The following is a 14,007-nucleotide window of genomic DNA, read 5'->3' as shown; positions in this document are numbered from 1 at the left end:
TTGTAAACCCGTTGGATGAACTTCTGCTTGATTAATGGATTAACGCATCAGACAAAAAAAATCTATCAGAAAAAGCAAACTATGAACTCCAGATGTCAATGTATTGGAAGAAAACGCCCACCCACTCACGACAAGTGAGTCACGGTTTAAAATAGCTGAATAAGCGAGCACCGGTGCGGACGGACAGATTCTGCGTGTCTTTTTTTTTTTTTTAAACCTCTTTTGGTATTTAAAGCACCCTCAAACCGTGTTTTTTTTTATGGGGAAGAGAAGTGGTGAGCTAAAGCCGTCTCACAGACTGACAGTTGCTGCACGAGACCCTGGTACCAGACATGGATAGTGCGCGGAACACCTCTGGACGCCGGTGCGCATCTTCATAAAGTGCAACGCTCTGAGCCAGACGAGGCTTCAAACTGCATTTATCCCGAGCTTAAGTTTGACTTACAAGGAAAACAAAGAGGACACGGGCATTTCACCCAAACAGTGAGCTCACCTAAAGAAAAAAAACGTTTTTATTTTCCCCCTCAAAGCTTCACGAGAGACACTGAGGTGAGAGAAGATGCGCCAAGAGGTGGCGAGGAGATTTCAGATGCTACTCGTGCTCTGGTCCATACTTCTCATGAGTTTGGGATCTGGGTTTCCCACAAAACGCAAGAGTTTCACCCACAAAGTAAGCTATACCTTTCTTAGCAGTAAATTTGATTGTTTTTTTCATTTTTCAGTTGTTAAGAAACTTGGGCATCAGATTTAAAAACACACCTGCTGCCGACTGAAGGTGTTTCTTCTTTTTCTTCTTTCGTGCTGCTAGCTTAAGCTTTTGTTATTTACCTCTTAAATGTTATCTCCTGTGTTTTTAATATCCTATTTTTTGAAGAATATGACATTAAAATGAGCTAATATTAGTTTTACAACATCTTATTGGGGGGGGGGGGGAATGTGGAAACTGTAGTCATGTATTTCCTCTGAAGTCCAGTCATTAGCAGCATTACTGTCAAGCATCCCCCAACGAACAGGGGCTTGAAGAAATGTAAATATCAAATTGTATTTTATATTATTACTATTCTAACTTTTTCCCCCAACATTTATTCACAACCAATATTTAAATTTTTTGCCTAAATGAGTGGATTTCCACATCTGTCCCTGTGCTCCTATTTTGTCTCCATGTATAGTAACGTTTGCCATCATTGGGCATACACCCTGCTATCATAAATCCAAACTCCCGTCATCCACATGCTGCAGTGTGTGGTGTGTGTCTAAGGGAATGTTTGTGTTACACAGAGACATATTTGGATATCAAAGTCTGTTTGTGTGTGTGTGTCTGTCTGTCAGGATTCAGTTTTTGCCTTTGAACTCCCCATCTTGTGTGGCCTCCCATGGATGCCCTGTTGAGACTATTCCTCTCATCATGTTTGACTGATGTCAAAGCGAAAAAAAGAAAGAGACAGAAAACAGAGAGGAAGTAAAGAAGGAAATCTTTCCTAAAAGAGAGAATAAAAATCTCACTCTGGCTTGGGTCATTTTTTATTTTTTTAATCATTTCACCAACAGTGATTAAGGGATGAGTCTGATGAGCCTGTGACCTGCCTGGGTGTGTGTCCATATGATGTGGATGGAAAAGGGAGATTGACAGAGAAGTAGATCAGAAAGGGGAAAAAAAAAACGGTGCCCAGTAACGAGGTGCTTATGTAACCAGAATAAGGCAAGCCCCTCAACATCTCTCACAGTGGAGCTCAGGTCAAGTGTCATTCATCTGATTGTTTACATTGGCTCTTTTTTGTGTTAATGTGGAATTTCCTGTTTTTGGTTTCTCCCCCATCTCCCGGCAGAGGAGGATTGTGTCGGCATGGCCTCTTTCCCAAATATTCGGACCTGTTTGCCCTGTTTACTCTTTGCTTTGTACCCCCCGTTAACCACCCCAGTCACCACAGCCTCGCCCCGATTCCACTCGGCATGCATTTGTTGTCCCGTTTCCATTTGCAAAAAATGGCGATCAAAGAGCGTTCATAGTTTATTGTTCTTCTGTAATGGTTTGGAAACAGCCAAGTGTAGGGGCCTTTGATATCTGCATGCACATAAATCAGGGCTGCCACTCTGCATGCCTTCCCAGCCCGCCCCCCAATCCCACCGGATCTCATCCCTACCCCTCACCTCAGCCCCCTCTGGCCTCATCCAGTGTCCCGACCTCTTCTCTCCAACCTGAATGTGTGCCATCATTAGCAGTTAACAATTACATTCACACAATATGAATCTACTTGTTATATGCCACTAGAAAGCAGGAAGCTGTGTCAAGTCAGACCAAGGTACCCCACTGCATCCATGTAGCTTCCCTTTTAAATGCACCGCGTGCCATCAGCCGTCGGGCCTTTGATCAGAGGAGCCTCACTACCAAGAGGAGGAGAGTAGGATCAGAGAACAAGGGGGAGGAAGAAAGGAGGAGGAGAGTGATATACAGGGCGAAAGAATACAGGATCCAGATGTGAAACAACACGAGATGAGGAGGGTGTGAAAGTATGTGGCCTCTTTCATGACTCTGGACTTAGTCATTTTGTGTTTGTGTCTGTTATGATAAGTGTGTGAGCGTTATGATCACAGTTTCGCTGATTTGACCGTGATGCTGATGGACCAGGTATCCAGTCCAAATCTTCCACCAAACATCATTAGCAACATGACAGAAGGAAGATTTGGCCAGTATGCTCATACAAAGAAATACAACCTTTTTTCAAACATTTATTTAGTTTTTTGCACAATAATGCACCACATTGACCTTTTGAGCTCACCTATCCACAGAAATATAAGGCAAGAAGTAAATCAACAGAGGAAAATGTCTAATAGTAGTTAAATTGTTTGCTATTATTTTTTCCCAAGGCAAGGCAAGTTTTTTTTAATAGCATATTGTGTACATAAAAACAACAAAAAACAAATTTACTTTAAATAATAGAAGACATAAAAAGAAATATAAACAGTGCACAGACATTTAAGTCACATCAAGACACAATTAAAAGGGTATACAAAAGTTACACTAAAATAAAATTAAACCATAACTGAATTTTTCAAATAGATGCAAATATTGTACTTATTTCAATTTATTAGGTGCTGAAAGCTGCACTAAAACGGCCATGTTTTTATTGAAAACAACAGTGAAGTTAAATCTAGACTTAAAGTTAGAGAACTTTTACAATAAACCTTTTAGTACTTGTTTAGCTGAGGTTTATGAATTTTAATGTTGAAAATTCCTGTAGTTTTATAGATTTTTGTGACTGTTATTTTATTGGTATTGCATCAGTGAGGCTCAGGTCACAATGGATTTAATGAACTAGATGTTACGTTTGCTTCAAATCTTTCCAAACTATGTATTCAGTTACAGAGAGAAAGGATGAAATATTCCTAAAAGTCTGCATGTTTGACACCATGAGTTTACAGATATCTGAGAAAGGGGGACCACCTACATCATTTATCAAGCCTGACAGGTTTCTCCTCTAAACAGGCTTTACATATCCACACGCTTACATCTGACCAAAGACGCAAGGCTTTTATGGATCAATCACAGGCAGTCACCGTACAATACACCCCATGGAGACCATAACCATAAATCAACTGACTACCTGTGAATTTGGATATTTCTTTTCCTCTTTAGTCTTTCAGCTGCCCATTTTTTACTGGGCAGACCACAAACTGGCTCAAGGCCAATCTCAAATTCTTCTCCAATCATATGTGTTGGCCAGTTTGGCCTAAGACACAGACCAAAAATAAAATTTAAGTGACTTTATTTCAGCTACAGCACCCATATATATCATGTCCCACTGTTTATCACCATTACTCTCAGTGGTTAACATTCTCCATTCAGTCTTGTTACTGATAATCTGTATAAGCTGAAAGGTCACATGACGCGGCGGCCATAATGGCAGCAGCACAGCAGGTTCAGACACAGACGCATCAGACCAGGGGTCCCACGCCTCCCAGGCCCTCTCATTAAAGCTAAAAGAGGATCTTTCTGGCACAGGAGCTTCTTTGTCCACAGCCTGGATGCCATGACTATTGTGGGAAAAAAAAAAAAGAAAATGAAATGAAGGCTGGTTGATCACTTGGCTGGTTAGCTGGATGCCTCAGGTTTTTTTTTGTTTTTTGTTTTTTTTTCAGAGGCAGGGATTTGCTGACAAAGCTATGAAGGTTACCATGGTTTTTCATGGAAGCAGCACAGTTTTGTATCAATCAAGACATTGTAAATTGTTTACTCTTTCTGATTTTGTCACCTTTGGTCTTTTATTAAGAACAGTGTGCTGACATAGATTAGAACCAGACTATAACACATTTCTTACATCTGTTTTTCTTTTCCTAAATTATTTAAGAGACACTATTTGTGGTCAAGATAAACAGTTTAACTCTTGAATCTCCCTACTCTTTCCATCAGGCTCATGGCCATCCAGGTCATAGTGGTGGGGTCCAGTATGTCTCCGAGGCTCTGGAGCAGCAGAACCAGGTTCAGAGTCTTCTTCCTGAGCCTCACAGCCACCAGAGGAGATGGTCTCATCCCCAACACCACTCAGTTGGTGTTCTTCCACAGCCTGAGCCTGAAGAGGAGACCAAACCTTTCATCTTGGACCTGAACAACTTTCCAGACCTAGCCAACGCTGACATTAACTCCCAGAATCCAAACATACAGGCAAGTTTGGGACAGAGGAGTTGTATAATAGTATTGTAGCATTTCAGCTGCATCTGTTATTGTACTTTTACCATAATATCTGTCAAAATTAGCACTTTGTCTAACCTCAGAGACATAGCTGTTTTTTTTGCTTCTGATTTATTGAAATGTAAGATAGGAAAGACAGATCTGTGATCATCCACGTCTATGTCCTCAACAGTTCCTTTCTATTAGCTCAAAACATTCAAGAAGTTCAACTTATTATTAGGGCGCTTATTATTTTCAACTTCTATGAGTGTAATCAGGATGTGTTCAGGGGAATAATGATTCAGACCCATGTCTATTTCATGCACAGAGACTGATTAAATCTGTTGTTTTCATAGAACATATAGACAGACTAATTAAGACAAGAATATGCACTTCTTGACATTTATGTCCCAGGAATTACAGGAACATAGTTTAGATCTTTTGCCTAATTTTCTTACCTGGACTTCAAACCAGCTGAAGTGAGCCCTTGGAAATACTGTAGCATCAAGGATGAGTCATGTTGAAGTAATGAGAGGTTGTAATCCAGAAAAAAGGTTCACATTCTCTCCTTGATAGGAGCATTTGGTTGGCTGAATGCTCATGCTCACTGGCTGACTTACATCTAGGGAAATGGGTTCACTTGCTAAAATGCTCTTCCAAGGATTTGACATGGCTGATTTCCTGAGGAAAGTTTGTAAGGGAAGCGCTACAGCTGCAAAAATGTATTTTCTGAATACATTTGACTACAAAGGCAGACTTAATGCAGCACACTTGAACCCCATACTTGTGTTTATCATTCTCTTCTACAAATTATTAAGAAGTCAAGAAGTTAAGAATGTTTTCTTTCAAGTCTCGACATTTCCGTACACTTCACTTTCAAGGGAATACTTCCAGTGTGGGTGAACATGTTTCTTTGTCCTACATAGGTAACAATAGAAGTGGTTGACGACCCTCAGATGGAGGTAGAGATGGACCTGGCCAGTGAAAAAGACTGGCTGCCCCCCTCCTCCCCCTCTTCTACAGTAGATTGGCTTGGAGGCAAGAAGCTTTTCTGGCCTCTCTTTTGGAGTTACACCGACACAGAATCAAGCGAGGACAGCAACAACCGCTCAGGGATAGGGGAAACTGGCGAGGAAGAGGGGGAGGAAGACTACTCTTTGGATTACGGTAGTGAAGAACCCTTACCCAGTGGGGTAGGTGGAGACTGGGATACTCGCTGGAATGAAGGCTGGGATCCAATGCAGAGCTACTACGGTAGGTTTTGCCAAATGGCACACTCTTCATCTGTTTGTTAAAACAATTTTATCAGATATGACTTCATCAGACATTTTTTTTTCACAAAAATGTAAAAGGTGATGCAGAAGTTATTGAATTAAAAGAGCCAAATTTATCATCTAAAAAAGAGATCATGATCAAAGCGACTGATGGAAACGAGATGGAGAAATAATGCGGGAAAATCAGAAGAGGGGTATGGAGACTGCCTGATAACTGTCTTCACAGTCACAGGAGCCAAATGATGCCAGCATGCGAGGCAGCATGAGCACTCGACCATGAGGACATTGTGAGTTATGGGGACTTTGATGTCGACACTGGTAGTGCTGGTCGCAGAGGGCCGCCTTTTGAAGATGGGTCCGATGCGCTCACTAATGGCAGCGTGAGGCCGGCACTGTTTTCCGGGACAAAACATCCCTCTGCTTGCGGAACAATTAGAGGGCAGATTGGGAACACAGGATGACAGGGGCCATTTGGCTGGCTCTTTCATCCTTCCCCAGGACCCCTTACCCTCCTCCCCTCGGACCCTGACGGTTCTCACTGCCCTCTGCGGCTCAGTCTTTTGAGTGAGTTCAAGAATTTTCGATGGTTTTAAGGGGGCTTCATAACTTGTGTTGTGTCTCAGTGCTGGACAGACAACTTATTCAGTGATAAATATAGTCCCTAATGAGATAAACAGAGAGGTGAGATGGACTTTATCACCAATAGAGTGAGGAGAAAAAAAGAAGTGCGCAGTCATGGAGTCACTACAGCAGGAAGCCCTCATTCTTCAAAGAAAATTTCCGTAGATTCAAAACTTCTGTTAGCAAGTGTCTGAAACTAGTTTTACTCCAAGCCTTTTTCTTTACCCCTGAAGCTGGTGTACATCGTTTATCTGTGCATGAACTTCTGTGCATGCAGGCAAGTCTACAAAGGGCAACAATGTTCATTAAGTGGTCACATCTACAGACTTAGTGAACATAAATCTAGAATGCCAACCTTAGTTTCTTCTGTAATTATGATTCTCCTGAGACTTCATACTCGTATGGCCAAATAGCGAGCTGGCACTGCCCACAAAGTCAAATTGGGTGCTTGCTACACCCAAACTGGTATTTCTGCACCCACCTCGCCTTTAATCAAGAATAACTTGTTTTTAGTATTATTAACACCACAAAGGAAATGTGGTGCAGAGGCGGACAGCCACAGTGCAGCTTCTCTCCCTCTAATTTTACTGAAGCTTGCTTGGAAAGATCATGGGTTTGCATGGGAAAGGTTAAAACAGGAGAAAATTGTCATTTGTATGGACTGAGACATTATGGGAACTAGGATAGCTTTTTTTTTATTTGACTTTTTTTTTTTTTTTTTTTTTTTAAATTCTTTTTTACTCGTGAACACCTAAAATGACTTCAGAAAATCCAGAGCTCTACTACTCTTCACCTATGCTTAAAAGTATGATATAGTATGGCAAAAATTGTGATTTCACCACCTCATAAATGCAGTATTTTTTTTCCTAAATAAAAGTGAAACATGGAATGAATCACAAGCTTATGCTGGGTTGTAGTCAAGCATATTTTACATTTTTACCTCCCCACAGAGAAGGACACCGATGAATGGACTCCTTGGTCTCCCTGCTCGGTGACATGTGGACATGGCGAGAGGAAAAGAACGAAGTCCTGTGGCTACTCCTGCACTCTGACAGAAGCTTCTAAGTGTGACCTGGAGCCTTGCCCTGGTAAGATATTGCATATATTTAAGAATAAGAATTACTAGGCAGAATATTGACATTGTCATGTAATGTCTAATTTAAAGTTGATTTATGGTTCTGCTCTTTTCAGGTGATGTCAACACTGTGGTAGAGCCTTTTCCTTTCGAAATGGAAAATGGCACAGAGGCATTTGGAACCGGTGAGATATCTTTTGTTTGTTTTTACTTGCAGGATTAAGGCTGGTAAAAACAAAGGCTCAGAAAGTTATGTAGATGGTTATTATTATTCCAACAGAAGGATTCATGCTTGTCTTCTTTCCCTGCAGATGTGGACAGTTGTGAGAAATGGCTCAATTGCAAGAGTGACTTCCTTCAACGGTACCTCCACCAGGTTTTGTCTGAATTGCCTAGTTGCCCCTGCTCCTACCCATCAGAAGTGGCATACACTGTGGTCAGTGTCTACGATGAAACTCACAAGCGGCCATTCCGCTGGCGTGATGCCAGCAGCCCCAAAGAGCGGCTGGACATCTACAAGCCATCAGCCCGCAGCTGCATTCGTTCGGCACTTTCCAGCGACTCCTCAACACTTGCAGCACAGCACTGTTGTTACGACGATCGTGGGCGGCTGATCACACGAGGTAAAGGCGCTGGCACGCCTAACCTGATCAGCACAGAATTCTCACATGAGCTGCACTTCAAAGTGGATGTGCTGCCTTGGATTCTGTGCAAAGGGGACTGGAGTCGCTTCCATGCTGTGCGGCCACCCAATAAGGGATTGAACTGCCCAGAGAACCCCCATGAAGATGTATTCATGAACGAACTAGAGGAGGCCAGGGAGTACTGAGAGGCCACAGCCAAAACTTCCACTTCAATCAGAGACCTACAGGGCCCAGTCCTAATTTGAGAGGAGACAGTTTAACTTAAATGTTATAAAATAACACTTAAAAACAACACATCAGATATTAAACACATATAAAAGACATTTGGATTTCTTAATCATGATGCAGTCTGATAGTCTCAAATTAGGATTGGGTATCTTCTCCTGATTTTGAGCAAAACTTATTTGAATGAATGGACATAAAAAGGAAGAATTGTTGTCTCGTTGCTTGCAAACTCTTACACATCTGGCTTTACATCAAACTACATGTGCTCCACTCCTGGCTGCATGTAAGCATGATGTTTAACAACTAGCTTCTGTTGTGGTCTCCTGGAGCGCTTGTGGTTGATGGTAGCAACATACAGTCTACATCTTGATCATGCTTTCTGTAGGTTTTAAAGTAGGAAGTACTATAGAAATACTGGCTGGTTATTTGGAGGAAACAAACACAGCTATGGGGCAGATGGACAGAGTCCATCAGATGAATATTCTAACTATGCTGCTACAATATCCCTCAGGCTTTACAAAGGATTTAAGGGGAACAACACATGAGTAGATCCAAACCATACTTCATGCACAGGGCTGGACTGGGAAAAAAAGCACTGGTGTTTTTATCACTTGGCATCAGCTTCTGAAGTCAAACTACTGTTCTGTTCAATCATTTCTGCACCTGTTGGTCTACTGGATTATGTTCAAATATGAAAATGTTTCTCTGTGATTCTTAATCTGTAGCTGGTTAAGAAGTAAAGAGGAAGACAAAGAAGCAGCTAAATTGAGATTTTTGCACAAAGCCAGAATTATTTATGAAGAACAAAATTCTGATTTGTCATTTCCTTGAGTCTTAATTGGGGTTTATTAGTTTTGGAAATGGGGCAAGATACTTGATTGCTCTTCTTATGAAGAGCAATCATGAAGATCAAATAACTTTTTTCAGGACAAAAGGCAAACATACAGATCAGTCTTCAAGAAAACATAGAAAAAGAAATTACAGAAAATATTGTATTGGTCCTTCAGGAAAATGTTCAGTGTGTAAAATGACCAATCCAGCTCTGCAAATTCTTTCACTATGATGTATATTTCAGCCACTGGCTACAAATGCAAATCGTTGTGAAATTCGGGATATCAACCAGAAGCAAACCTAAAAAGATTTTAAAACATGTTATTGTCCTCATCAAGCTTGCCTAGGAATATAATGAGAAGCTCTATAGTGCTCTCAGACAGTAATGATACAGAAAAAAAGGCACATTGACTTGATATGTTTTGTCACACAGATTGACTTCATGTGTTTCCTCGAGTTATTTTTTTCACAGACAGGAAAATGTATGATCTGTGTGCCAAAGAGTGAGACTGTTGGTGCCAGTGTAAATCCAGCCTCCAAGTCACTACAGTACAAATGTAGGGAATGTTCAACCATGATTAGATTGTGCTCATAGATATGTCTCTACAATGTTCTCAGGGGGACTAACTGATCATGACAAACAAATTTTGTTTATTTACCTCGTTGGTGTTCTGGATCTTGTACAAAGTGTTTTTGAGTAAAGATTAATGGAAGTGTACTGGCTGTGTAATCCAGATTGGAGATGATGAACGGTTAATGCTTTTGGGTGCTTTTAGAAAGTAGTAGGAACCCTTATGACTGAACAATTGCTGATGCAATGTGTGGCAGAAACATGTTACTTTCAAGCTGTTGGTTTTTGGTCTGTGGGTTTTTGCACGGAGCTTCAATGGATAGAAAGGACAATCCCATTTAAATAAGGCAGTTGGTACCCTGGCTGATGAAGGATGTTGGTACTGGTGACTCCATCAGGTTGGCGCTACCAAATATTTCAGAATTTTGTTGTATGTGTGGTGCATGAGACTGAAAGTGCTGCACCTCACTTAATTATATACCAGACCTAATGAATGAATCCAGGATTTGTCCTTTCTCTCCAGTCTAATTCTATAGATTTTTGCTCATAACCTTTGTTCAGGAATTCTGCTTCCAGATGCAAATATGTGTTTAGTTTTGAAATAATCAATTTTAAAAGAAGGCACTTTATTTTTGCCATAATGCTAATAAAAGTGAAGGGAAGCTCACCAGAAATGTTGCGTTGTTACATGAAGGTGCATAATATACATATAAATGTTGAGAAAAGCATGATCTTTTTGTGATTTCTGATTCTAGTATTACATATATGGTGTTGTACAGTATTTATTTGTCAGTTTTTTTTTTGTTTGTTTTTTAAAGTTTACTGAAGCTTTGAAATGACTTTATTCAACATGGTGCACTAATCAAATTGAAAAAAAAAATGAAAGCAAACATTTACAAAGGGAAACCTTATGCCTCATATCACTTCATGCAGCAACAGGTGTGTGTGTGTTTCACTCTTTGTTTGACTGCAGTGCTCTATGAATATGTTGTTGCAATTATACTGAACAAAATATATATGTGTATATAAATATATATATGAATATATAAAGACTTGGCATTCATCATCTGACTTTTTAATGTGTCGTCTGTCTTTCCACACTTCAGATATTGTCTTTGAGCCAAGCAAAACTCAGTACTGTAGAGCAAAATGCTGTAAAAACAACTTAAATTCCCAGAAGAAAGGCAAATTTGTGTGTTTTCCAATGCCAAAGTAGTCATGTAAGTGTTGTTTATTCCCTGGAAAAGTGCTTTCATGATCAAATACAAAGTCAGGCCATCAAAGGAAGGCCCCTGGATAATGTTGAGTTCTGTCCACTAAGCAGAGCCAGTGGAGGCTGATATGCTTTATAATCTGTAAATACCTTTTGTGGTTTTGTAAGTTAGTGCTTGCGTTTGTGAGAAATAATGAGAATGTGCCTGTACTGTTTCTCGTCAAAAACAAAATTTTCCACATTGAAACAGATCCTGATCTCAGCTGGATATTTCTTTTCAAAGCAGCTGAGAGTGTGGTTGATGTTTCAGTCGATGACACTTAGATGTGTCACGACCGGCACAGAGAGCCGTGACAACAATGAGGGAAGACCACGCTGTAAATACACACAGATATATTTATTTAAAGAAATAACGCAAAGTATGTGAATGCAGCGTGTAAACGTGGACAATCAGTGGTGTCAAGTGATTGCAAGTCAGTGTCTGATCAAACTAAGCTGTGGGCTGAGCGAGAGGGGCAGAGCAAAACAGCTCACAGCCTTATATAGGCAGGTGCGCTACAGCCAGATGCTCTGATCACTGGAACCGCCCATAGCACACCTACCTACGAACAAAAGAAAAACAGTTAAGCTGGGCCGTCACACTTCCCCCCAAAAACATAATACCTGGCCACAAAAAGGTAAAGTCCTTCACCACTTGGAGCAGGAACATTTGAAACACAGGAAGATATAACCTCAATGCTGTGGTGTCAACAACCTCCCCATCAGAACACAGCAACTCCGGTACCTGAGAAGCACATTTAAGTCTTCGAACAGAGTGGGCTGAAAACAACAGCAAAAAAAGATTACAAACAACGACAATGTCAAACGTTTGCGTTCAGGGCAAAGGGGCACGAGACAAAGCATCAGCCATTAGATTTTCTGTCCCCTTAATATGCCTAATATCCAGATTATAGGCTTGCAGAAACAGAGCCCACCTCATCAACCTCTGGTTGGGACATTTCAGGGACTTGAGAAAAGTCAAAGGATTGTGGTCTGTAAAAACCACCAGAGGAGTTGTAGCACCCACGTACACCTCAAAATGTTGTAGTGCCCAAACCAAAGCTAAAGCTTCCTTTTCTATTACAGAATAGTTCTGTTGATATGCATTGAACTTCCTAGAAAAGAAGCACACAGGTCTTGCCAAACCTTGGTCATCCCTTTGAAGGAGAATTGCACCTGCCCCAACCAAGCTGGCATCTACCTGGAGCTCAAACGGTCGGTCAAAATGTGGCGCCAACAGCACTGGAGACGAACACAACAGAGACTTTATATTGTCAAAAGCCTGTTGGCAGGCTGCTGACCAAATAAACTTAGCCCTCATTTTCAACAGCTCAGACAATGGGAAAACCACTGTGGAGAAATTACGGCAAAACCCCCTGTAATACCCTACCAGCCCCAAAAACCTCTGAAGCTCCCGTTTTGTAGTTGGTTGAGGAAAACCTGCAATAGCTTCCACCTTTGCAGCGACGGGTTTCACTTTCCCCTGTCCAACCACCCGACCAAGATAAGTAACGGTGGCCCGGGCAAACTCGCACTTAGCCAGATTGACAGTGAGGTGTGCCTCTGACAGCCTCTCAAACAGTGCACGAATCCTCTGAAGATGGGAATGCCAAGTATCACTATAGACAACCAGGTCATCTAAATAGACAGCACAGCCATCCAAACCAGCCACCACTCTGTTCATTAGCCGCTGAAATGTTGCAGGGGCATTTCGCAGCCCGAATGGCATGACCCTATACGAAAAAAGTCCAGAGGGAGTAATGAAGGATGCTATTTCCTGTGCACGCTGGGACAAAGGAACCTGCCAATATCCTTTTAACAAGTCAAACTTGCTAACAAACCTGGCAGAGCCCACTTGGTCAACACAGTCATCGACTCGCGGCAACGGAAAAGAATCTGCCTTCGTTACTGCATTTATCCTCCTAAAGTCAGTGCAAAACCGTGGAGTGTTGTCAGGTTTTGGCACTAAAATACATGGAGATGCCCAACTTGACGAAGAGGGACAAGCAATATCATTCTGGAGCATGTAGTCGACTTCACGCTCCAACAAAGTCCGTTTTTGAGGAGACATACGGTAATATTGCTGTTTAATCGGTGATGCATCCCCAACATCAATGTCATGTTCTACCCAGCTTGTACATGAAGGGACATCCCCAAACAAACCAGGATAACGGCATATCAATGCCCCAAGTTCCTCCCGTTGCGGACCTGGGAGATGCGACAAAAGCATCTCCAGATTACCAAGTGCCGCAGAGTTCCTCAGGCGACCAACAAGTAATCCATCCTCAGGTTCAGGCACTCCGTCATCCTCGGTGTCTCGACAAATGGCAACAGCAGGACTAAATCAGTCTCACGTTGATAATAAGGCTTCAAAAAATTAATGTGACACAACTTCCTGGATTTTCTGCGCCCAGGAGTCTCAATCACGTAATTCAAGTCTGACACTTTTTCTGCCACCACAAAAGGACCTGTGTACCTCGCCTGAAAAGGGGAACCAACAACAGGCAGTAAAGCCAGCACCTGATCACCTGGCTCAAACTCCCGATGCTCAGCTTTACGGTCATACAGGCGTTTCATTATATCCTGAGCCACGTCCAATCGCTCTTTTGCTAAATTGCACGCCACAATTAGCCTTTGTTTAAACCCGTTCACATAATCCACCAAGTTCTTCGGAGGATCCCCCTGCACCCAGGTGTCTTTCAAAACACCTAAGGGACCTCGAACAGAATGCCCAAACACAAGGTCATTAGGACTGAAACCTGTGCTTTCCTGTACCACCCCCCTTGCAGCCAGCAGTAGCCATGGTAGTCCTTCCTCCCAGTCACCGTCCAACTCAGTGCAATATGCA

The 14,007-nt window shown here is 41.8% G+C and overlaps 1 protein-coding gene across 1 annotated transcript; it reads left to right on the top strand.

The window, feature by feature from the left end:
• Positions 1-559: 559 nt before the first annotated feature.
• On the top strand, positions 560-8,465 carry ism2b (isthmin 2b; the record flags this gene model as incomplete). Its single annotated transcript, XM_079255033.1, has 6 exons — positions 560-670; positions 4,409-4,660; positions 5,593-5,920; positions 7,512-7,649; positions 7,753-7,821; positions 7,948-8,465. The coding sequence occupies 6 exons, from the start codon at positions 560-562 to the stop codon at positions 8,463-8,465; spliced, it is 1,416 nt and encodes a 471-aa protein (XP_079111159.1).
• Positions 8,466-14,007: the final 5,542 nt, after the last annotated feature.

Source organism: Telmatherina bonti (genome assembly GCF_933228915.1).
Source record: "Telmatherina bonti genome assembly, chromosome: 16".
NCBI classification, from domain to species: domain Eukaryota; kingdom Metazoa; phylum Chordata; class Actinopteri; order Atheriniformes; family Telmatherinidae; genus Telmatherina; species Telmatherina bonti.
The sequence above is the reverse complement of the archived record's forward strand: the minus strand, read 5'-3'. Positions and strand labels throughout refer to the sequence as shown.